The 24275-nt window shown below is 43.4% G+C and overlaps 1 protein-coding gene across 5 annotated transcripts in view; it reads right to left on the reverse strand.

Moving 5' to 3' along the window:
• Positions 1-1164: 1164 nt before the first annotated feature.
• The window catches only part of HIC2 (HIC ZBTB transcriptional repressor 2), a 71128-nt gene continuing 48017 nt past the window's right edge, over positions 1165-24275 (reverse strand). For 2 of the 5 annotated variants that reach the window (XM_021550001.3, XM_021550000.3), the window contains 2 exons: positions 9178-9321; positions 1165-3070 (listed from right to left, as the gene is read on the reverse strand). In XM_021550001.3, coding sequence (XP_021405676.1) covers positions 1322-3034 — 1713 coding nt within the window. In that variant the 5' untranslated portion in view covers positions 3035-3070; positions 9178-9321 and the 3' untranslated portion in view covers positions 1165-1321. Of the gene's footprint in view, positions 3071-7619; positions 7819-9177; positions 9322-24275 lie in introns of those variants that run through there. The other 3 variants (XM_077787305.1, XM_077787306.1, XM_021550003.2) reach the window with 2 other exon arrangements.

Here is a 24275-nt window from a genome sequence, read left to right on the forward strand (position 1 = left end):
GCTTTGTCTTTGGCCAAGCTTTGCTTTAACATTTCTCTAGTTGACTTTTGATGGAAGGACGGGGTGGTAAAAATCCCTTAACTTTAATTTAGCTTCTACTTTTATACATTTAATTACTTACAATTAAAAAAAATGCCTAATCTTTCACTAACCATCTTATTGTTCTCATGAATTTAAGAGGTAGCAAAGGTAACAAGTCTGTCCACACAAACTTGCTCTTTAGTGAGGGAGGAAAGCTAAAAACATACACACACACAAAAAATAAAATAAAAAAAAATAATAAAAAAGTACCTATGGAACTTGTAGCAAGTCCAGCCTACATCAAACCCCCTCCCCACCCACCCACCCTAGAATTAACCTCAGACCTTCCAGTTCAAACATTCACATAAACGTTACAATGGTTTTTCCTTTAATAAAACAAGTACCTCTAAGCAAAGAATATTCATACGAAACTACTAGAAAAGTAAAGACGACCCCCTGCTCACTGAAAGAAATTCCCAGGGCATCCAGTCCCTGTTCAGTCATGGGTAAGGCAAAAGAGGTTTGCATGTTTTATGGGAGAAAGTGGCACGTGGTTATGTGTGCCAAGGACAAAGATGAAAACCAAAATGGGGAGGGATGGTAAGGTAGGCTTCGCCATTTGTTTAAGTGAAGTACTGGGACTGGTGCAGCCCTGAGAGCTGCTCCCCACACCATCGCCAGCCCAGGGGGACAGGGGTGGGCTCCACCACTGCTGTGGCTTTCCCACGGTCTCTGGAGGGACTGCCAACCCTGTGAGGTGGTCCACAGACACAGCTTCTGCACTTGAGAATGCTGTTAGTTCACAGCTACTTAGGCCACTGAAAAGGTGTGTTTTGTTTTTTTTTTAATGGCAAGAAATACCCCTACTGAGTTTGGTTTTAAAAGGAAGTGAGTACAGTGACAGGAACACAGAAAGAGGCAGGGAGGGGGAGCCAGCAGAGGCTGAAAGTTTCCCAAGGTCCCCCTACCTGCTCCAAATAAGCAATATGGCAATGAAATCGATGTGTGCAAAAAGAAGAGGCATTTCTTGCCAGGTCATCAAAATTTGAAGGGAGATTGGGACTAAATGCATCAGCTTGGCTGTGGACCTTTCTTTTTTTAAAAAAAGGAAAAAAAATGAACTTTTTTTTTTAAATGTTAAAGCTACATTTGTTTAGGCCTCTCATGACTGAACAGAGTATGGGGAGTTGCCCCCTTTTTTGTTGTTTTTTTTTTTCTTTTTTCTTTTTTTTTAAGCAGCAAGTCTACAGAAAGGTAAATCACCGCGGATGGGCTTGAAGCTCATTCTGGAGTCTTTGGCTTATGTGGGAGAGGTATGCATTCGCAGGTGGCTGATCAGATTGCGCTGCTGGGTGAATTTCCCACCACACAGTTGACATTCGTAAGGTTTTTCTCCTGAGTGGACACGCATATGCTCTGTTAGTCGGTACTGCCGGGTAAAGCGCATCCCGCATTCCTCACAAGCAAAGGGCTTGAGCCCCAAGTGGCTGCGCATGTGCCGTGTCATGGTGCCACGCTGTGTGAACATCTTGCCACAGATGTTGCAAGGGAAGGGCCGCGTCAGCCAGTGAGTCTTCTCATGCTGCCGCAGCGTGGCTGGATCCTTGTAGCTCTTCTCACACACTGAACACTTGAAGGGTCGGGACTCCGCAGCGTAGGACTGATTGGGGTTGGACAAATCCTCAGCTTCATCCTTGCTGCCGTATGTGCCTTCCTCCTTGATGTAAAGGTCTTCCTCGGTGTGCGTTTCCACGTGGGCATTGAGCTGCTCAGAGCTCGGGAAGCCTTTGCCACAGGGGATACAGACATACAGGTTGTCACCATAGGCCACTGGCTCAAACCCCTCCTGCCGGTAGACATAGTTGGCACTGGTATGGCCACCACTCTCACTCTCACTCTGGCCACTGTCGTCACTGTTCTCCTTACCGTTTTCTACCTCCTCCTTACATGGGTAGGGCAGGTCTGCCCCATAGGCCCCAGCCAGACTCCTCTCCACAGACTTGGACAAGGGCCCCAGCAGAATACCATTGGGCAGCCCTTCACCCTCGTCCCTGTCTTTGCCCCCTTCCTTTCGGTCAAAGGCGTTGTCTTTCTTGATCCACTCCTTCTTGCGGGACGAGTGCCGGAGGCCCTTGCGCTGGCTGCTCTCTGTCAGTGAGTGGTGGCACTCCTCGCTCAGATCCATCTCCATGGGGTCACTGCTGTCCGCCATGCTGTGGGGGGCTCCGACGCCAGACTCGTCGAACGATGAGGCACTGTTGGCTGCAGGGGCTGAGGCAGATTGGGGAGAGCCCTGCTGGCTTTCGCTGTGCTGCGTGTCATCGTGGGAGGCTGCAACAGGGAGTGAGGGGCTTTTTTTGGACAGGTCAAGGCCTAGCTCCTGGTCACCAGTGCTCCCATTTGCACTGCTGCTCCCACCACCATTCTTGCTGGTTCCCCTGCTTAAGGAGTGACAGTTCTCTTGGTTAGAGCTGCTGATGAAGACCTCATCATCAGAGAGCTTTCCCTTTGACAGCTCCTTTGAGTGCGAGCCCTTCAACCCCTCATTTGACCCTGAATAGCGAGCTTGGATGACTGAAGCAGTGGAAAGTCTCTGACTCCTGGCAGATCTCCCAACACCAAGGCCACCGGCCTTGCTAGCAAAGGACTTGCCGTTCCGCTTCAGCTTCTTTCTGCAGAGAGCTGCCAGGTCGTGCAGTTGGAGGTAGCTTGCTGCGGTGAGGAGAGCATTAAAGTTCTGTTCACCAGGCTGGTCAGTCGTTAAGAGCTTGCCAGTATAAATAAAGTCCAAGATCTGCCGGAACACGGTGGGGTTCACCATGTCCGTGTCTAAGTTTATCAGGTTGTCATGCAGGACAAGGGATTTGAAATACATGCTGCTGGCTGCCAGGATGTTCTTATGGGCACGAAACAGGGCATTTTCTACCACAATGATCACATCACAGAGGAAACCTTTGGCTCGTTGCTGGTTCAGCTGCAGTAGCAGTTGTTTGGCATGATTTGGCAGTTCCATCTCCACCTTCTCTTTCTTTCACCTTCACCTTACCACCTGAAAAACAGGAGGATGAGAGGTATGAGCTTGCTCTTTCCACTAGAACAGGTTACATTTAATAGACTGGTTTAACACAGTGCAGGCTATGTAAGGCTTGACACTGACTAGGGAGATCTGAGTACACTGAACCCTGCAAGCTGTGATCCTGCTGGGAATACAGAGAGAAATATTTCTCATGCTAAGACTGGATTCAAGTATTTCAAAAATCAGATTTGTAATTATCTTTTTACAAAAGCAATCATCATTGGCTGGAATCACTATTCAAAAGATACCAGCATGAAAACAATAGTTAGGTACAGGGGAAAGCTCTTCTCTCCTGACACAGACTTGAAGGGAGGATGAGAAGCTAGAAAAAGAGGAAGAAATGAGAAGCATCTACTTCACTGTCATTTGCATATCTGAGCATGTAAAACAATTAGCATAAGCTGCAGCTTCCCTGCTTTAATGTGTAGTTTGTTTCTTGGCTGTTACGTGTTGAAATCTTATAACACCCAGCTGCTCTGGAGTTGAGAAAATGAAATGTTGCAACTAAATCCATTGAAGAGGGAATAACCCATACGGAGGTGTGAATGGGAAGCCTCCTTAAGAGTATGAAAAACTGCTTTAAAAACCACTCCCCGTGCTATGTCCATATCCCAAGCCATTAACACGTAGGTTTAGAATCAGCCCCTCAACTGGCTGAAATTCAGGATGCTGAGCTAGCTAAATGTCACCAAATGTCTTCATAAATCTGAAACTTTTTTCTTTAATTTTGAAATAATTTTGTTTAAAATAATAGAGGCAAGTAACATATCTCAAGTCACAGTTTCTCTATCCTGAAATACTGTAAAGAGAGGAAAATTTTGGTTACCTGCATATAATTAATGCATTTCACAAACAATAGTCATGATGTATTTTAGTTTAGATGCTTATATTTGGCTTCCCAGTAGTATAGACTGTAGGAAACACCCAGTTTGAGATATGTCAGAACTAACTTCAGTTGCATGTTTGGTAGTTATTACAATCCATAAAGCCCAGAATTCAATCTGGGACTGCATTTGGGAATCCAAGATCAATTTTAATTTTTTTTTTTTTTTGTGTGTTTGTTTGAAAGTGCCAACTACTACAAGCATTTGTCTGTTAAAGTTGATTTTAAATAGTTTCTGAGATTCAAAAGGAGGAATTAAATACTAAATTAACAATAATCACCATTTAGCTCTCTAGTTCCTTTCTTCTTTTCCCAGTTCATCATATTATTGAAACATTTCTCTTACTGAAGGAGAAGCAAGCCATAAACACAGAGAAAATAATAACTTAAAATCTCCCTTAAAATCATCATCAGTTAATTTTTTTATTGTTTGTGAGTTCTGCTACTACACTGTCCCATCAGAGTTCAAATGATGAAGCATTAGATTGCATTATGTTCCCTCTGTGCCAAGTATAGGTACACAACAGAAAGAAATAAGGAGTGATGCAGTTAGTATAAAAAATTGCTTCCCTCAAACCTGATTCTTACAATGTGATGATAAATAGAAAGATTACAATTGGCAGAAAGGTGGTAAATTTACATAATCCATTTCTGCACAACAAAGAAGTTCTGTTTTATGAAAAAATGCTACCAAAAAGTAAACAAATGAAATATTTCCTCCAGCATTGTTGCTTGACTACCCTGGTACTTTTCCCAACAAGCAGGTGCCTCCCTTTTTCTGCACGACACAGCTCTTCGCTTGTTTTACTGGTCAGCCTGGTGCTTGCTTATGCTTTTGGTGGAACTTCTTGGTGCCTCTTCAGTGCAGCAGCACCTAACTTAGCATCATCCACAGAGATCCCTCTGGCTCATCACCCTGACCCACAGCTAAAAAGGTTGCTCTGCTGTCCTGTTTGATTTTGGTTCAGCAATGGATGGCAACCCAAGAAGATGGTGGATTCACTGCAGCGCCCTTGTGCACATGGATGTTGTTCCCAGAGCTCGATAGCTTTAGAAAGGGTGGCAGCCAAGGAGGAAGTACAGGCTTGCCATGGTGCTAGTTTTACCTGTAGTGTTTCTGAATAGAAACTCACCCTGCAGAATCAGAAAATGTGACAGGACAGGGGCTACCTCCATTGAGCAGTGCTCAGAACTTAAAAACAGTGTTCTGATGTAATTAGTCAGATTAGAGTTGCAGGATAGAGGATGCAGCGTGTCTGATTATAGTGGATTGCTTCCAGAATTGCTGATTAAGGGGAAGAAGCAGCAGCACAGAGACACAAAATACCCACTTTTATCTAGCCAGGCCAGTAAGAACCCTTAATTCTGGGTCACTGAGCTACATCGATAGGGGAGGACAAAAACATGGCTTGCAACTTAACAGCATCTCACTATATAACTGCATCCTGCTCAAGATAGCATGAAACAGCCTACTACTACAATTTTACTACAAACATCATGGTGCTTTTCCATGCATGTAACACACAAAATCCCTGGCTATGGTTTATAGTGTTTCATAAAGGACAAATATGGGAAAGGAAGCAAAACAGTACAGTCAATATTTTCTGCCTTAACAAAGTAGTAGGAATAATAATATGATGTTACTGAAGTTAAAGTGGGCTTATTTCCCACTGATGTAGCACTTAAAGCAGAGGTATAGAAATCACTGTGTTTTGAGTTGTCTAAGCCTTAAGGCTTACAACAGTTATTAATGCAGAATATTTTTAGCATTTTACTTTTTTTTGTTTTACTTTTTTTTCTTTCTGCCTTAAATGATATGGAAACCAGGTAATGAGCCTACAGAGAAAGCCTTGGAAACAGAATTAGAATTCTAATTCTGCTACTGACCTTCAAGAAAAATGTTACTATTACTGAGTATGTTCTTCAGCATAAAAACTAGCATAGTACAAGTTGTTTAAATTACTATTTATTTCACATGTCAAATTTTACAGAACTGTTCATGTTCAGTAGGATATATGTATAAGGTAGGCTAATACCTTCAGTGGATTTCAAAAACAGTGGACAGTGTAAGCAGTATAACCCTGCCTATCAAATAATTGTGTTAGCTGAAGTCCAACATGGATTTAACAACCCCAAATAAATAATGTAATGAATCAAGACACCAAAACTTTCAACCAAGCTTAGAGCATTGTGTTTAAAATGTTGTCAGAATTGCCCCAGGGCTTTTACCAGGACAGGAGCATGGCTTAGAGAACACTCCTTTAGCTGATGTCCCTTTGTTGACAAAAGCCTTATAGCAACCTGCTTTGTGTATCTTGTGCAGTCCTCAACAAAAAATGAATCCAGTCCAGATATTTCATAGAGGCTACTTACAAACCCTTCATCAACCATGATGCATTTCAGTGGTGGAGGAGGAAAGGTGTATTGGAAAAGTTGTTAGCAGAAGAGAAGCAGGCATTATTCCTTAGCTCATGGCATTCCTAGAATCTCATTTCTAGCTGAAAGCATGGGACCAAGGACAACTGTGAGTTTAAAAATTATTTGACCAAACAAATGGCAGGTGCAGCCTTAGAAAGCCCTTGCTATCCATTAGTTTGCAGAGAGTGTCTCTTAAACTGTAACATTTGAATAACAGCACCGCAACCCCCCAAAGTCCTAAAAAATCACAGTGGGTTTATACTTCTTGTATTTTAGTATCATTTTTAATAACCCTTCCTTTTCTGTTTTCTGAAAAAAAAAAATAAAAATAAGAACCCAGAGAAAATATAGTCCCAGTTCAGAGAAACCCTGGTTCAGAAAAGGCTGAAGTGCATTTCTAGTAAAAAACCCAACTCCCCAGACCTCGAGAATACATAAACATCTCACTGCGACCTCAGTCTTTAAACATTGAATGTGGTGTGCAAAATTTCACCCCTTTGCATTTAAAAGAGGATTACAGAAGGCTCTGGACAAATAGGAGCAATGATGGTCTTTTCCCAGATTCAGCTTGGTTTCCTCGCATTCAAGACACACTTTTTTCAGAGCAGTGAACCTGCTCAAATACTCCCATGCTAGAAGGGAATGAAATGAGGCTAAGGCTCTCCACTACCTCCACCATACCATGACACTGACACACAGCACATGCAAAGACATGAGAAGTACAGGGCACAAATCACAGAATACAGTAATGCTGCAAGCAGATGCCACACATCAAACAAAGCTTTGCAAGCTAAGAGCCGACAGTATCTAAATACACAATATTGCCCCAGGAGCTGGGTAACTGTGAGCTGCTGTGCCCAGCCTCGGGCACACTGTGACCCCGTGGGCAGCAAGGCTGTGCACAACACAGGTTGCTCCTGGAGCTGTGCTGCTCTCACTACACAGCAGGAAAAACTTCATTTGCTCTCAATTTGCACAGACTCTGGACACCACAGAAAATGGAATTGCTAAACAGAGGGGAAGAGAAATCCCTTCACCCCTTTCAACAGTATAAAAATCTACATATTCACTACAGGTTTGATTCTCTTTAATATCACTAAATCTCTACCTAAAAATAATTGCTGAATGAATGCTAAATGTATTATCTTAGCAACCTCTGGCAGGAGCTGCTATTTGATTTCATCTCTGAGTTATAGATTGCAGCACATGAATATTGTTTACCTTTTAAGAAGCAACACCAGTGAAGCAAAGAATCAATCATAAACAGATCTAAGGAATCACTCATTTCACGTAGAGGATTTGTGGCTGGATGAGAAGGCTAGACACCAAGCACCTGAACAGTGAGTTAACAGTACTGCAGATAAAAACCAACAAACAGATTAGATGTGATGTATCAAATTAGATCCTGTTAAAACGTCAGTGTACTGTGTATCTTATAATAGACCCATGAAAAGACAGTGGCCTGCTTACTTATTTCTCCACCTTCCCAAGCAGTTGAGCTGCACTGAGCAAACACTGCAGCAGTGAGCATGGAGAAGAACAAGACAAAATGAAATCCACTCTTTCCTACATTGCTCTCTCCCACCAATTTATGACATTAAAAATGCTGTGTCCAGCTGCTGCTGGAACTGAGTGAAACTGAAACGGTTGACTTCTGCACCCTTCAGTTTCAGATGAACAACTTTTTTTTGGAGCACTTAATGACCCCACTGGGAAAGAGCTTTCCTGTTCCCCACTGGCTCATTTGATCATTCTTTCCCCACATCCCAACCGAACCAGGACCCTAAGAGGTGTCAGTGTAGAGGATGGTTCACAGCCACTAACCTGCCCCCAGGAGTTGCACTTGGCAGGTCATTAGCCCATGACTTTTAAAGGTATTCACAAGAAGCATGGGGAGAAGTGCTGGAACTGTTAGTCCAAATGGTTCCCTATCTCCAGCCCCTACGAGCAGTCAGATAGCAGAATTCAGAAGCTGAGGCACAAACATGCATTTTCATCACTAGCAGTGAAGCAGCAAAAGCTCTGTGAAGAAGGCTCAAGCAGAAAACAGGATGCAGCACCCTTGTTTTTCTCACACAAATATTTAGCACTTTAAAATAGCTAAGACCAACATGTGAAGCTACTCAGGCAGAAGTCTGCAGAGCTGGGGGAGGGAGAGAAAACATGCAGGACAGATCAGGATGTGCAACTGATGTTGCAGGTGTGGGCATGGAAAAGAGAACGAAAATGGAGGATGGAGGGTCATTTTGCAGAGGAGACCACATCAGCAAACTGAAAGTAGCACTTGTTTAATTTGTTACATTCCAATTAGTCCATGCAGAGCTGCCCTCCCAGCTCCCCAAGGCAACTCTTGCAGAACTCCTGCAAGAAACGAAACAGCTTTGCTTAAGGACATGAGCCCCTGTCTGGTACCTCTGTGCGGCAACATTTAGATATCTGGGACATGGGCAATACCTGCTCAACTGCTACCAGCTCCTGGCCCAAAAAGGAGAGGAAAAAAAAAGAGTGAGATGATTTCCCAGTCCCTTCTCTCATAGTCTAGAACAACAAGGACAGCTTGACATAGCTAGGCCCTTCTCTACTGCATGGCAAACTTCCCAGGGAAGGGGAATCTGCATGGGTGAAAAGGGTAGGGGCTCCGTGCATGAAAGCACTAAAATCAGGAGAGCAAAGTTGATTTCCAGTCAGTGCAAGACTGCAGCAAAGCAGGAACACCTTGCTATACAAGCTGAAACTGTGAGCAGTAGAATGCAGATTTAACCGCTTGGTTGCCGCTTACCATGCCAGGTACATTGGGCTAAAGGCACCTCCATCCAGTGCTGCCCGACGTGCCAGGTACATCCCATGATGTTCCATTGAAATCACAACAGGCCATCAATAGAACGTGGCTGCACGGATGCAGAATGGAGAACCAGCAGGGACGCTGTTAAATGCAATTAAAATACTGCAATCAAAATTGAAACGTACATTTTAAAACAGCCACCTGCCTTAAATATGTAACTGCTAGAACAACCTCCCCTCCACCCATCTCCCCACAGCTGTTGAACTGTGACGGAAGCAGAACAGAAGTACTCTGCCAGTTTCTTACTGATGCTCCCTGGCCACTTATGTTCATGACTCCCAACAGCACTGAGCTTCAGGGGGACCAGTTCACATGTATCCAAAACCACCAGATCCCATGATGTCTGCACCAGCTTCCTTCTGCCCAGAAATTCAGGCAATGAAATATCATCACCATGTAGAAAATGCCTCTATGACAAGAGCAGCCTGGTGCCAGAGCTTTGGTCTCATTCCCAACACAGTACAGGCAGCAGAAGAAACACTTCAAACCTGATCTGCTCTGTTGTCCCCAGTTCCCTGTCCCACTTCCCAAGCCTTTGAAAATATCTTCTAGAGATGTTATGGCATTGGACCAGGCTGGATACTTCGGTGCAAGGTGAGAGAAGACGACACTGTATACCCTCTCCTATTTATAATGATGCTTCACTGATAACTTAATCTCCATTCTTGGAGACTGGAGATCAAGTTGATTCATGGTGAACTGCAGCTTGTATGAGCGTCGCAAAACTTAAGATCTATAATTCCATCCTCCCCTGCCCAAAGGAAAAAGCAATATCATCTTTTCCATGTCAGGGAAAGGCACATATCACAGCTACCCTAGGTTTGACAGGCTGGTTATATCCTCTGTAGTGCATATCCTTCCCATGGAGTTCCTCTAATCAGCTCCAGCAGGATTATCGTGGAGCAGTCTCAGGACAGATGCTAAGAACAGGTTACTTTCTACAAGTGGTGATACTGCCCCAGTGAAAACAAACCAACCAAGCCCAAACCCACCAAAAAACATACAGAAATAAACCTGCAGCCTGGCAGGGATCTAACACGGGTTTTTAGATCCTCATGGTGAAGTGATCACTTTGATGGCTGCATGTCTCCAGCTGTTTTTCTGGAGATAGAAATCTTACATTTAAAAAGTGAGAATACTATTGATTATCAGCCTTAAAAGATAAAAGGCCAAATGAAAAAGACCTATAATACTTTATGTTGAAAGAGAGAGAGCATAAAGGAGGACACAGGTCTGAGAAATTGAATGGGTTGTCATGAAAAGGACAGAGTATAAGAAGGTAGTTCATTCCTCCTGAACATCTGCTGGGCTTAGGCCCAGGACAGTGTTCCCATCATTCCTACCTGCATACTTATCCCCACAACTCTGTAACCAAACTCCTTTCACACTGAAATAATAGATCTTTTGTATTCAGATCACCCTGTTTTGACTGCTGTAGACTGAAGATTTTTAAATCTTGTCAATACAATGAAGAAGTGAAATGTAAGCAACTGCCTACTGACCTGGACTGTGCTCAACCAAAAGCATTTGCTGAAACTAGTCTGAACAGACCAATGCCAGCATGAACAGGCCAACTCACAGTTAACTACCACACTTAAAGCATCATGGGCCAGAGCCCCAGGAACTTGGAGTTCCCCCCTCTCCAGAAGATCACGCTCTGCACAGCATTAGAGGCACCTGAACTCTGGCTGCATCTCCCAGGATCAGAACTCTGCAAAACCCTCAGCAATACCAGCAGTTTTCAGTTTAATACAGGCTGAATGGTGCATAAAGGTATTTCTTGAACAGCAGCTCAAACATGAGGTTTTTCCCACCCAGATTACATCAAATTTGCTTCTTGCCTCTGTGAAGTAAGAGCTCTTCCCCATAGTTGTATTTCTCCTCTAGGGCAGAGTTTAGCGGAGAATTGCTTCAAGCAAAGGTGTTTCCTACTGTTAGAACATCTCACTGCAGTCAGAAATAAAGCTTCCTGCCAACTCCTAAACAGAGTGCTTGTATATTATACATTTGTTGTCACTGCTGACACACAGGAGACTAGGACTACCCAAACCTCTACTGGGAGGAGAAGGGGAGAGGCATGGACCTTGCAGATCTTGTCAGCCAGAATCTGCCATTAAAAATTCCTGCTTATCTGCAGAGCACAGTTGATCTCAGAAGCAGAGCAGTGGCACAAAACAAAGCTTCAGAAGCTTGTGACCACTTAGTGACCAGCAGTAGACTCTGGGCTCTTCTCATCTTACAACTGAGCAAACTCAGTTTTAGTTGTACCTGCATTGCAAGTAGTAAAAGCAGCTCCAATGTCCAATGCTAATTTCATTTATTTACTCCCTACTGCATGAAAAGAACAACAACATATTGAATGAAGTAGCTCGAAGGCCCCTTTGGTAAGCAAAATTTTTGTTTCCCAGCCACCTCTGAGCCTGTACAGAATTCTCCCTTTACAATGCAAGAATTTAGGACATGACTAAAGGATCATTGCTACCTTTCAGTTAATCCTAGACAGTGTCAGTCTTGAGCCCTATAATTCAGTAAGGTAGGCCACTTGGCAGGGGGTGCATGGGTGGCAACCTCATGCTGAGCATCTCTGAGGGCAGGAGCACACCTGCACGGAGGAGGAGGAAGAATGTCATGACCCTCTTCCAGCCAAGACTGTCCTACAGGACACTCCCAGCTGCAGCACTGCTTTAGGGCTCTGAGTCACCACAGGTACAAGCTGATAGCAGGTTGTGAAATGCAGTAATACTGGAGCAAATGCATGACCCTTTCAACTGTCCTTGCAACTGGGGAGGGATCTCCAGGACAGGGATGAGGCAGGCAGCTGGAACTAGTGACTGTGACTCAGACTCCTTAGTTACATGGTTTGTTAGAGCAAACAAAGCCTCAGAGTACTAGGAAAAATGGGAACAGGTTTGATAAAGATCCTCCCAATCGGCCTGTTTATTTTCATTTCTTGTGTGGACTCAGCAAATGTTTCTGCAGAGTGATCCAGTCTGCACAGGAGCATCTGCATACACAATACTGCCAACATCATGAGCTTGCTATAGTTTCCATGCTGAGGGGTGTAGTGTCTTGGACCAAAATGTCATCTCTCTCACCATAAGCCAGAGCAGTGAGCACAGTGCACACAAAACAAGCATTGCTGCCTTGCTTTATTCCAATAAGAAAAAAATCTCACTCCCTTTACCCATATCTGTAGATCCAGCAACAGTTCTTAATATGAATGATACCTTAAGTTTTTTAAGCACTTTTAGCACTTATCCACTTTTCTTTTCCCCCAAAACTGACCATACACAGCCTTATACTTAGCAAAGAAATCTCTGGTTTTAAGTTTCACTTCGGTGAAGTCTTTCAAGCAAAGCACTCTAAAAATTGGTCCCAGCAGTATTAAGACTGTACTGCCTACCAAACATCCCTCCAAGTCATATGCTTAACCCATCACCCTGAATCCTTTGTCTTTGATTCTTTGCAGCCACCAAGAAGTCTCAGCCATCTGAGCCTGGCAAATGAGAAGAGGCCAGAAAGCCATTAGTGCTTGTAAAAGCAGAAGGCCTAACAGACTCAAAAGTTCTGCAAGCTGCCTGTATTGCATCCAAATTTCTCCAAGCTGAAGATGACCTAATGGGAAAGCACAGTTTATATTCACTTTCAGAATTCATTTCTTTGGCACCTTTTCCTCAACCCCTACTTCTTATTTTGACTGTTCTATTCCCACCGTCTTCTTCACTTGAGACTTCAAGCATTATTTAAACTCAGCTCACAGACTGCAGGGAGGTCACTCTACGTATGTTTCCAAAATCCATCTCTTCCCAGCAAGGTTTCCATCCTGCTGGCTTTGTCCTGCAGTCCTGCACAGCAATAGTCCAGGGCTGCAGATACCTCCGGCACATTTGGCCAGCCCTCCCTGACAGACAGCTTCCCAGCCTGGGGGATTATAGCCCCAGGCACGTTATGAAAGGCAGCCCAGCAAGGTCATGAGGTGTTGAAAACTTTGCTACAGTCCAAAGCACAGGATCTTCCTCCTTCCTTCCCTACATGCTATTCTTGTCAAGGTAAAGGATTTCCTGGCAGTCTTCAAAATACACAAATTATAGGGTTTTGTCATGAATTAAGACTTAAAACTTCATTTTGAGAAAGTAGAACGGGTGGAACAAGGCAGGGGGAAAGGTACATTTGCTCAAGATTTGGTTTTGAAAAGGGTATTGACAGCCTATGTACATGCTTTATCCTGTAATCTGAAAGCTCCTCAGGACAGGACCCTTAAAAGTATTTTATGCTGAACCATATACAGAGCAAGAGAACCAGCAGCTCCCTGCATCCATTCCAGTCTGCTCATCTTCTCCTAAATCAACACTGCCAGAAGGCAAGACAGCACTATAACAAATTAGCACCACTCACAATTTGTTGTAGTTGCTGTTGCATTGTTTGTTTATTTAAAACACACGCAAGCACACACACAAACCTCCTGAGCCTGCTCTCTGCTGCCATCCCCCAAACTCCAGATTTGTGGTCTCAGAGAGGCGAGCAAAGGCTGTGGATTAAACCCATGCAGAGCAACAGCCACTGTGCTGGGATTCTGCTTGGGTTTTGCTCTTTCACTACAAGCAAGACTAAAGAATGCCCACATTATTCCAGCCTGGAACATCATGCTGTAAAAATCCTTATTTCAGCACCTGACTAGGGAAGTCTTGTTAAGGAAAAAAAAAGACCCACAGGCTTGAAAGGACCCAGCGCTAATAAAACTCTTAGCGCTAATGCTATTTATGAACATCCAAAGGATAATCTGCACCCCTTATCAGCCCACAAGATTATAAGATCTTTAAAATAGGAAACATGTCTTACTTCATAAAGCACTGTATAAATTTACAAAGCACAATATTAGTGGTAATAAATAATTGTCAAAGTCAAGCACAGAGGTGGCTGTAAAACCTGAAGCACCATCACTGTTCCCATTTCATTCTGAACTTTGCGTAGTAGCACTGTACATTCTTGCCTAAGAACATACAGTGCTACTTGTATAGCACAGTGCATGCTTGTGCTGACTTGGTCTCTTATGCACCAATCTGGTTTTATTTTAAGGGATGATTTGTAAAATGTGCTATGCTTTTACTCACAGTGGAGAAAGTAACGTTTGATCATGAGGTGCTCACATTGAGGGTGATTTTAAAGAGCTGTAGTAGATTCTTATCCTTCCACCAGACAGTTTAGTTTGCCAGTCTGTGTCAGTGTGCCAGCAATGATTCCTCTACACAGCATCTCTATCTGTAGGCAATTAGCACACACAGAGCACTCTACTATCAGAGCAATTGCTCACCAGTTCCATCATGTAGTCTGTAGAGACAGCTTCCTTTTATTTCTCTTGGTTTGTATGACAATACGCTCTGGGCTGCTGCAGGCATACTGTAGAGGACAGTAAAGTCAGCATCATCCACTCAAACACTTACATGCTTTCATTCAGGTTTGTTGGGTTTTTTTTTCATTTTAGAGAAGTTTTTTTCTGTCTTATGAATGCTCTAAATGTTTTCATTTCTGGCTGCTGACAGATAACTGCATCATCCAAAGCATCCCAGTTCACTTGGGTTGAGCATGGCTTTGGTTTCTGCACAGATATCACAGCTATCTCTACCAGTTTAACAACAATTAAGGAAATTAAGAGATTTTCTATTCAAATTGAGACCTTTGCATTGACTTCTGCTGGTGCCAAAATATCACAATTTTTTTTTTTCAGATAACCCTTGATTTATCAAATGTTTAACTACTCAAGCTTAAGTACTTCAAAAGCTACTCGCTTTATATTTGTCACCTAAGGAAATTACTAAGCAATTTGTGCAATTTTTTCCCTGCCAGAAAAAAAAAAAAAATGCCTCAAAGAGCAGAGTCAAATGCATCACCCTCCTTTCAGCATAATTAAAATCATCTCATTGGTAATTATTGTCCTCAAGATGGGTGTGGGGGAGTGAAAATCTGTAACAGATTCTATTTTTAGAAGATAACCTTGGGAAAAACAGGAGGTACCAGAGAAACAGGCATGAGGGGTGAAGTTATGACAGTACTGAAACTAGCAGGAGACACAGGTGTACCAGGTGTCTGTGCCAGAGAGCTCTGAGAACACAAATGTGGCCACACCTCCTGCAAGATTTAGGCTTGGCTGGCAGGTTTCAGAGGCACTCAGAATTCACAGAGACAATTCACATATTTAAAAGTTTGAGCAAGAGTTTAAAAAAAAAACAAAACCAAAACCAAACCCACACTAAAAGGTTATTTTAAAACTTTGCTGGATCACTTCCCATGGAGTTCTCCCCTGTCAGCAAGGAAAGCAATTAAAGGAAGGAGAAAACCAACCAAAAAACCAAGCAGAACCAAACCTAAAAACAGCCAGAGAGGCTGGAACCTCCCTTACACAGATGGGACAACACAGCAGTTTTATACCTACATAAATAGGATCTGAATCTGGCCCAAGGAGTAATACAAGTACAAACTTCTGCTCACAGCCACAACAAACATCAATACCACACCTTAGAGTGGAAGGAAAAAGTAAAATTCTTCCATCCTTACCACTTCCAGCAGAGCCCAGTGATATAACAGCATCAAGAGACGCCCAGAGGATGCAGAAAGTACTCTTAGTGAGGATATGTTTGGACTAAAGCCTCTCTTGACAGTGTGCATTCCCAAACACCTGTATCTAGGATCCAGCTGCTTTCAGCCCCTGGCTGCACATTATTCAGCCACATGCAGTTCTGTCACAGAGAAGGGCTGAATAAATTGTGGCATTGTTACACCACAGTGCAGGTGCTCGGAAACACACACATCCTGAGGCTTGTGCCTCCGCAGCCATAGGGATGTTCTGATGCCAGCCAGAACCCACCAAGTCAGTCCACCTTGGCTTAATCTATTGCCTTCTCCAGGCATTTTCTTGGCAGGCACTTCACTCCAAGAACATGTTTTAACAGCAGGAAAACCACCTCAAAATCCCAAACCAAACAAGTCAACACCTCTGAAGAACCTGAATAAGTCACATCCTTCTTATCAAAAGGTGTCCTCCACCACAGATGCTAATATGGCTTTCACACACCTACTTTATCTGGAACCTCATGCAAGAAGCCTGACAGTAATGCCAAATCCCCAGACCCTTCCAGGAGCAGTCACTGCACACCCAGACCTACTCCAGACAAAGTCTTATAACAGGGTATGCAATGTGAAAGTTTAATCTTGTGCAGGCAAGAAATGGCAGGGACTTGCCTACTGAAAAATTAGGAGGTATATCGTAATTAATCAATTTGATTTAAAAGAGCCAGCTGCGTGAATGCTGGCCCTGGCAGAGACAATCCCAACCCTACACATTTGCTTACAAATAGGCAAGGTGCTTTGGCACAGCTACTGAATCTTTTGAAAAAGTTGGTTTTGACATGTTGGGAAAGGTCTTGGATTCGTCAGCCGCTCTCTAAGCAGGAGGCAATTGAGACGACACATCCAAGAACTGCAGCAGACACCACTTTAAAATTTGTCTTCATTATGTTCTAATTTTTACACAACTTTCTAACATAAGCAATAGCCAGATGAAATTTTTCATGTTTCTAAAAACAGAGGAGAGGTCGGGAAAACAGCATTACACATAATTTGTTCTTTCTCTAGTGATAGTCAGAGTCCAGAGTCCTGGCCCAGGGTTTCTACTTATATTTTTCCTATGATTCTTAAGCCAACAAACCAGAATTAGTTGTCAGGTTTAGTGGGTCTCAAAACAAAATGTATATTAGAATGGGGATTTTTAATTATCATATTATTTAAAGGATTTAGTGAGGAATCTAAAAATCTGTGGAAGACTGTTGGAGGGGGATTAGAAAGAGAAGAGCCTTATAAAAAACAACCCGATCACAGGTTTTGTCCCTCTTCTCCACATAAAATCACAGAATCACTTAGGCTGAAGAAGACTCCTAGAATCAAGTCCAACCATTAACCTATCACTGCCAAGTCCACCTCTAAACTCTGTCCCCATGTGCCCCGTCTACACATCCTTTGGATAATCTCCAGGGATGGCAATTCCACCATTTCCTTGAGCAGCCTGTTCAAATGCTTGATAACACTTTCCTTGAAATTTTCCCTCATATCCAACCTAAATCTCCCCTGTGCAACTTGAGGCCATTTGCTCTTGCCCTATTGCTTTTACCTGGGAGAAGAGACCAACTCCCATCAACCTTGTTGAACCTCACCCAAGTGGCCTCAGCCTATGGATCCAGCCTGTCCAGATCCCTCTGCAAAGCCTTCCTGCCCTCCAGCAGATCAACACTCCCACCCAGCCTGGTGTCACCTGTGGGCTCACTGAAAATGCCCTCAACTCCCCTGCCCAGATTTCTGATAAGGACATGCACACTAAAGCCTGCCTTCCATTAGGGAAACAAATCCAAAAGACCTGGAAAACACTGCACTGAGACACATGGTGGGGAGGCTCTGGGAAGCAAAGCAGCAGCTGAAGTTATATGGAAATGACAACAACATTCACAGAAGTTCCCCTTGGATACATGTCAGCATGTGGGAATGAAGGATTAAGATTGAGTATTTGCATTTCCCAGTCAGATGCCAAGATAGCAAAGCTGGCAGGCTGAGGTGTTGTGGCATTCCTTGAAGGGAGTCTCCAGCCATGAACACTGTGTGTACAGAGCTCTTCTGCTTGCAAATGTCTCTCTCTCTCTATAACAGTGAGCATTTTGAATTTTTAAAAATGTGCTCTGGGTTAGTGCTTATAAAAGTAAAGCATTAACAACTCCAGGATAGCACAGGCAGCTGGGCAAGCTCTGCTGACAGACCCTTGCCAACACACCCCCAAATTAATCCTGTGCTGTGCTCCCAACCCACACACAGCAAGCAGGTACTACCATGGTGCCAACTGCTTCAGTCAGCACGTAACAGCAAAGTGCCATGTTATTAACTCTTCTAAAGGCCACAGCAGAGCATTTTGATCCCTGCATACAACAGACACCTGAGTAATTAAAGTGTAGGGCTGAATTCTCTGGCAGACATGGCTTTTAAAATAAGATGTAGCACTTCTGCATCATGGCCCTCTACAACAGATCTCAGTGCTTTTATGCTGCTTTTTTAAAAGCTAGGATTAACATTGCGAATCATACATTACTTACCAGGTGGAAAAAAAATTCCAAACCAAACCACAGAAAAATAGAGCCATCATTACAGAGGATGAGGCATCATTATCTGTTTTAGGGCATCCAAGTCAGAGCCACCACCTAAAAGGTCAGGTCTTGCCTTCTTTCTGCATCAGCCCCAGTTGGCTCAGCCTTACAAACCCCATGGTCTTCAGGGCAGCACAACAGAGCAGGCAGCAAAGCAAGGCCAAGGATCAGGAACAGTCCTGAACAAAGCTGGCTGTAAAGCCAAATCCTACGTATCAGAGGTCACAGCAGTAACTGAGGATTGTGCTTCAACCCCCAAAACATCCTCTGGTATCCAGGAAGGCTGCTGGCAGTAGGTGGAAGATAGCGGTGAGACAGAGGAACAATGAAGAAAAGGTTCTTGGAATCGTTGACACTGTGTGGTGCATGCACAGTGAGAAGGCAGAGCAGAGCAGCACTGGGACCAGGAAGAGCTTCAAGGGAATATTCCTGTGGGCCTTTGGGCCTGAAACTCTCCAACACCCCAGCTTCCACAGTCAAAAGTGACATCAATGCCTAACTACACAAGATGCTTCCACTTTGTGATGACCTTCATTTCTAGGTAATTAATTGTTGTTGACTTCCTCCTTTGGAACTCTGTAACAGCCCAGCAAGAATGAAAGTCTGGACATTCACCCCAAAGTGCCACAAAATGCATCAGAAACTGGAATCTGCTGCAGGGCTGCAGTACGTTGTCTCAGCAGATTCAGTTGGTAACAAGGTCTTCTGAAACAAAGTGTAATCAGTGTTTCTGCCTGGACTTGCCAAAAGACCTTAATGCAAATAGAACTGCAGGAAAATTAGGGTGGACTCTAGTGGCTGCCTCCCCCTCAGGGTTTTGGTTTTTCTGGGTTTTTTTTTGTTGTTTTTTTTTTTTTCTTCAATCCTGATGAAATTCATTACAGTTGCATTTAAACTGAGGTTGTGATTTAAATTTTCCAAAGCAGGCAGGACAGGTTTGAAAGCCTGATATATCAGACTGTGTGTGCTTCCTGAGAACCAAGGTAGTTGCAGAGCCTTCCCCAACGGGTGTCTAGTTGGCCCCCTCACCCCCTTTGACATGTTTGCTGTCACACAGGCCAGTGGATTCCTGGCAAGTTGAGCAGGCTTGCTCCTTACAGCCAAGCAGCTTCACATTCAAACATGCCACTACATTCCTTGAAGGTATTTACAGTTTACTTTTTAGTGGTACTTTAAGTTCAAAGGGGCTAGTAAAGCCCCATTAAGCCATTTACATCAAACTGGTTAGTTAATGATCCTGTTGCAGGCTTTAAATTAGCAATTTATAACCCCTTCCTTGAAGATGCCAGTATTTGGAAACAACTCAGCCAGGACATTTTGCAGGGTGCAGTTAAGGAGCAAAAAACACCACTAAACCAAACCATCCCACCCCCCCACCCCCCCCCCCCCCAAAAAAAAAAAAAAAACAAACAAACAAACAAACAAAAAAACCCAACCCAGAATAATTATCTTCAGTTTTTGATTGCACAGATATTAACTTTGGGAAAACCCAGTAGAAACAGAGGAGAGGGAGAACCCACTCTTACCAGCTAGCAGGGATAGTGAGGTTGTGTCTACCTTAGGCTATGCAGCAAACTGTGATTTGCAGAGGCCCAAAGCCAGCCTGGGAGGCACCACAGCTAGAGGGGGATGATTCTTTCCTTAGAACAAGATACTCTGCTTCTCAGTAGCCTAATCAAAGGTATTTTTACATTCATATGTACAAAAATGTGTCTGCCCACAAGGGAGGAAAATTATTTGAGGGTTTGGATCTAGTCAAACTGAACACCAGCATACAGCTGCAGTCCTCTTTCAGGTTAGGATTAAAAAAATATATATTTATACCCCCTTGTCATAAGGGTCAGTGACCCCATGGGCCAAGTGAGGCTGGAGCTGAGGGGTCTCCTCCTCTGCCAACAACCTCTAGTTTCTGAGGAGGAGAGTCTGTCAGCCACTCAGGGACTCGTTATTCCAGACCACCACACTCAGAGTGCAAAGCTGTTACAGAAGAGAATTACCACCTTCCCCCCAAAATACCTGTCTGCCCAAACTAACCAGGTCCTAGAGCACAACCCTCCTCCTTATTTCCACCAGCCATTACTTCAGTTCTGCAAACAATTGACATACGGAATGTTTACCTGAAAATCTTATTTAAAATAAGGATGGGAGGGAAAGACTGCCCAGTTGCTAATATTTCCACACAACAATCTATGAAATGTAGGAGAAGCCTTGGCCCCAGTCCTGGGAGTTGTCCCAAACCAACAAGTGCTTAACACCTCACCAAGAGCAGGAACCCATGGAAAGAAGGGCCATGTGGAACAAGACTAAGACAAACCAGGAGATTTCACATTAACATCAAAAAAAAGCACATCAAATTTGAGAGAAGAATTCCATTCTACTTGAAAGATATGACAGACAGATGGAATCAAATCATATGACAGACCCTGCAATTTCTTTTTCCTTCATCTTAATAATCCCCTTTTCAATAGCAAAAAAAAAATTATCCTCTGCCAAACAAGTGTCAGATAAACTTCAAAAAGAGGTAAAAATCTAAGCATTTTAATTCTTTATGCTATGCAACCATGAGATTTAGTTTGTATTTACTTGCTGCTTCTTACGGAGAGTAACTGTTTCACAGTGATTTTTGGGATGGGGGCAGATGGGAAGAAGAGAGGGAAATACACTCAGAGATTTCAAATCAAAGTGACAAAATATTTTTGCAGAAAATTTGCAAGATGGTATGAATTTTACATTATTTACTGCCCTAAACTGTAACGCCTTATAATAAAAATACTGGTAAACACAACACAAAATCTAAATTATCTAAAGGACTGAAAAACCCAACCCCACACATAGATGACATTCTCTGAATTCTCTGCCCTTTCTTGGGAGCAGTTACACCCAAATCATCACTCAGACCAGAGGCTGTTCTCTTCTGCAAACACCAGCCTGGCCTTTGAAACAGTCCAGTGTTAACAGGCTACAGGGCTGCCTAATATTAGAGAATTATAAAATAATGTGCAGCTGGGGAGAAAGAAGAAAGCAAAGCCCTCCTGAGGATAAAATGACCGTCTTCCCTGCTCCACCAAAACCTTGCATTTCCAAGGCATGCAGTATCCAGCCTGTGCCTAGAACAGGTGTGTCTCCTTAAATACCTCGCATGTCACACTTGTGTCTCATGGACACAGTCCTGCGGGATTATATTAGTACCAGTGCATACCAGCTGGAGCTACCCCCGCCGGTGTCCTGTGACTCCTTGCACGGGGGGAGCCGCTCGCTGCAGGCACGGCCCCTTTGCCACATGATCCCGGAGACAGACAGACAGACAGACAGACATGCAGCGACCCTGCCACTGCTGCTTCCGGGCACTTGTGCTCCAGGAGCCGACCCAGCGCAGGGACAAGCAAGAGACCTCCAGAGCAGAAAGGGGGCACTGCCGAGAGACAGCGAGCGCAGTCTCCAAGTAGCCTTTTCTTTCCCTCCCCTGCGCTTTTTACCAGCGAATTCTCAACCAATTTATGCCAAATAGGCAAGCTGAAGACCTCCTTTAACTAAAAAAAAAAGGTGTGCGGCTAACAGAGGAAATTCTACTCAGCCTTTCCCAAGCAGAAAATGCTGACAGGGCACAATGCAGGTATGGCTAAAGCGGGATGAAGGAAGAACAAAGGAGAGAGAGCCTCATACATCTTCAAGTCAGTGCAGAAAGACACCCCTTGGCAATTTCAACCTAATTCATCACTAACCTTGGAGCATGCTAGCTGCTGGCCTAAGCAGCTGAAAGAGATAGTAAGAAAATTTTTATGGCAGCAAACACATTCGTGACATTTTTTGTGTCATGAGTGGCACAGATAATACAAAGGGAAGAGCTACTTGGTTTTGCCTATAGCTCTGCATCACAATTCAAAGGAATTCTTCAGCATGAAGAACTGCCCCAATGCCATCCATCATGAAAGGGATTTTGTAGTACTGCTCAGGGAGCCAGAGCACCAACAGATGTGAGAAGCTGCTGAGCAGCACACATGGGCTAAGAGGTAGAGCCCTGCAGGGCGCTTCTCAGTCCTCCTTAGCAGCCTAAGTGCTTTTGTTTTCCAGAGAACAATTCTTGCAACAGCTTTTAGGAGAGACTGTATGTGAGTAAAAATGAATGGACCAATCTCAGTGAAAAGCCTAACTTACGGGGAATCTATCACATCCATTAATTATTACACTGTTTAATTCCAGTTTCCAGTGCACATCAGGTTTATCTGCTCATCCCTACAGTAACTAGCTCCAGGCACTACAATCAGCTGTTGAGGATGAAGGCATTGCCGAGCTAAATGTTATTCTCAAGTACTTTTTCAGTCCACCTCTGCTTTATAACTCCTCAAGGAACTGGGTGAAACAGAGGGTTCAATTAAATCAGTTCATCAGTCCAGTGCAAGCTGGAAGCAAAGCAAAATTCTCACATACTTTACATCCCATTCATCTCACTGGCCATTTCTGTTAAAATAAATCTAGAATAAGGATATTCCATGATGTTTCATCCTCAAACACATGAGCGGGACCTCAAAGTCCCCCAAATCCATCTACCCCTACAAACACCTTCTTGTTACTGGCATTTCTCAGTTTCAAGAGGCCTCAAGTCCGTAGTCATAAAATTTGGCATTAACTGCCAGGTGAACTCTTACTACTTAGCCAACTATTTATTATGCTGAGTCCTTCACTACCAGGCAAACATCAGTTGCAAATGCCACCCCATGTTCCCAGACACCAGGACTTTAAATGCTGAACAGCCTCCCACAACCAAAACTTAGCATCTTTACGTTTTCTTTATTCTTTGCCAGCCACAGTGTTAGGGACTTCCTGGCCAGTTAGCAGCCAGCCTGGTAAGAACTCTGAACTTGACACATTTGTCAGGAAATCTTAAAATACAGACTGTCCTGTACTTCTCAAGCAACTTGAAACCAAGTTGACAAAGCAGGTCTGGGTCCCCAGACAGACAAATGGAGGTCTACCTGTATTTCATAACTGTGCCACATAGAAAATGTGTACTTCCAGGAACCTTGAGACTTGGTGACACACCTAATGAAGAAAGGATTACTTAAGAAGCCATATTTTAAAATCTCCACATTTAGTACAGGAGTGCAATCATTCACTTCATTTTTCCACAAGCAAAAATTTTTCAGACTTTGGGAAAACCAGGCCTTCTTATGAGCAGCCCCTCTGCATACCCAGGGCTGTGTATTCCCATAAGGAAAGTGTGAATTTCTAAGTGAGACCAAAACAAAACAACTCCTTGAAGTGGGAGTAGCTGAGAACAGAGCTGTCCATGCGCCTCTGTATGGGCCTCCATCCAAATTATCAACTCCTACTCCTGTCAGTACTTGCTAGCCTTTAATCCAGCTGAGGCTCTTCACCAACCTCCAGCTATGTCATGACGTGCCTGTCTTGGGGCATAAAATCCTAGAGAGTATCCCCATAAATCAAACACATTTGTTATATAATTGAAAAAGTTTTAAAGGAGAAAATAGAAAAAATCCTGCTGCTATTAAGAAGAAAATTAATGATTTAGAGCACAGCAGTGATTAGCCAGATAGCTATTCTTTTTTATTGAGCAGCCAGATTCATAATTAAGGTGATTTTTCTTAAAATAATATATAAATAAACTACTGGAAAGTTTTATACAACTTTAACTGGTGGAATTTCAGAGTTCAAATAAATCACAAGCTATTTCACTGTTGGACTCTCTGTCTCTAAGGCCATAATTAATTTTAATGTTCAAATTTGCAGTGAAAAAACACGTGACCAGGAATAAAATAGGAAAAACCTCTTTAGGACTCTCTTGCAGTTTGTATCAAGAATACAGAATAGATGAAAATAGGAGGCCAAAGATATCAT

The sequence above is a fragment of the Lonchura striata genome, chromosome 18, assembly GCF_046129695.1.
Source record: "Lonchura striata isolate bLonStr1 chromosome 18, bLonStr1.mat, whole genome shotgun sequence".
NCBI lineage: Eukaryota > Metazoa > Chordata > Aves > Passeriformes > Estrildidae > Lonchura > Lonchura striata.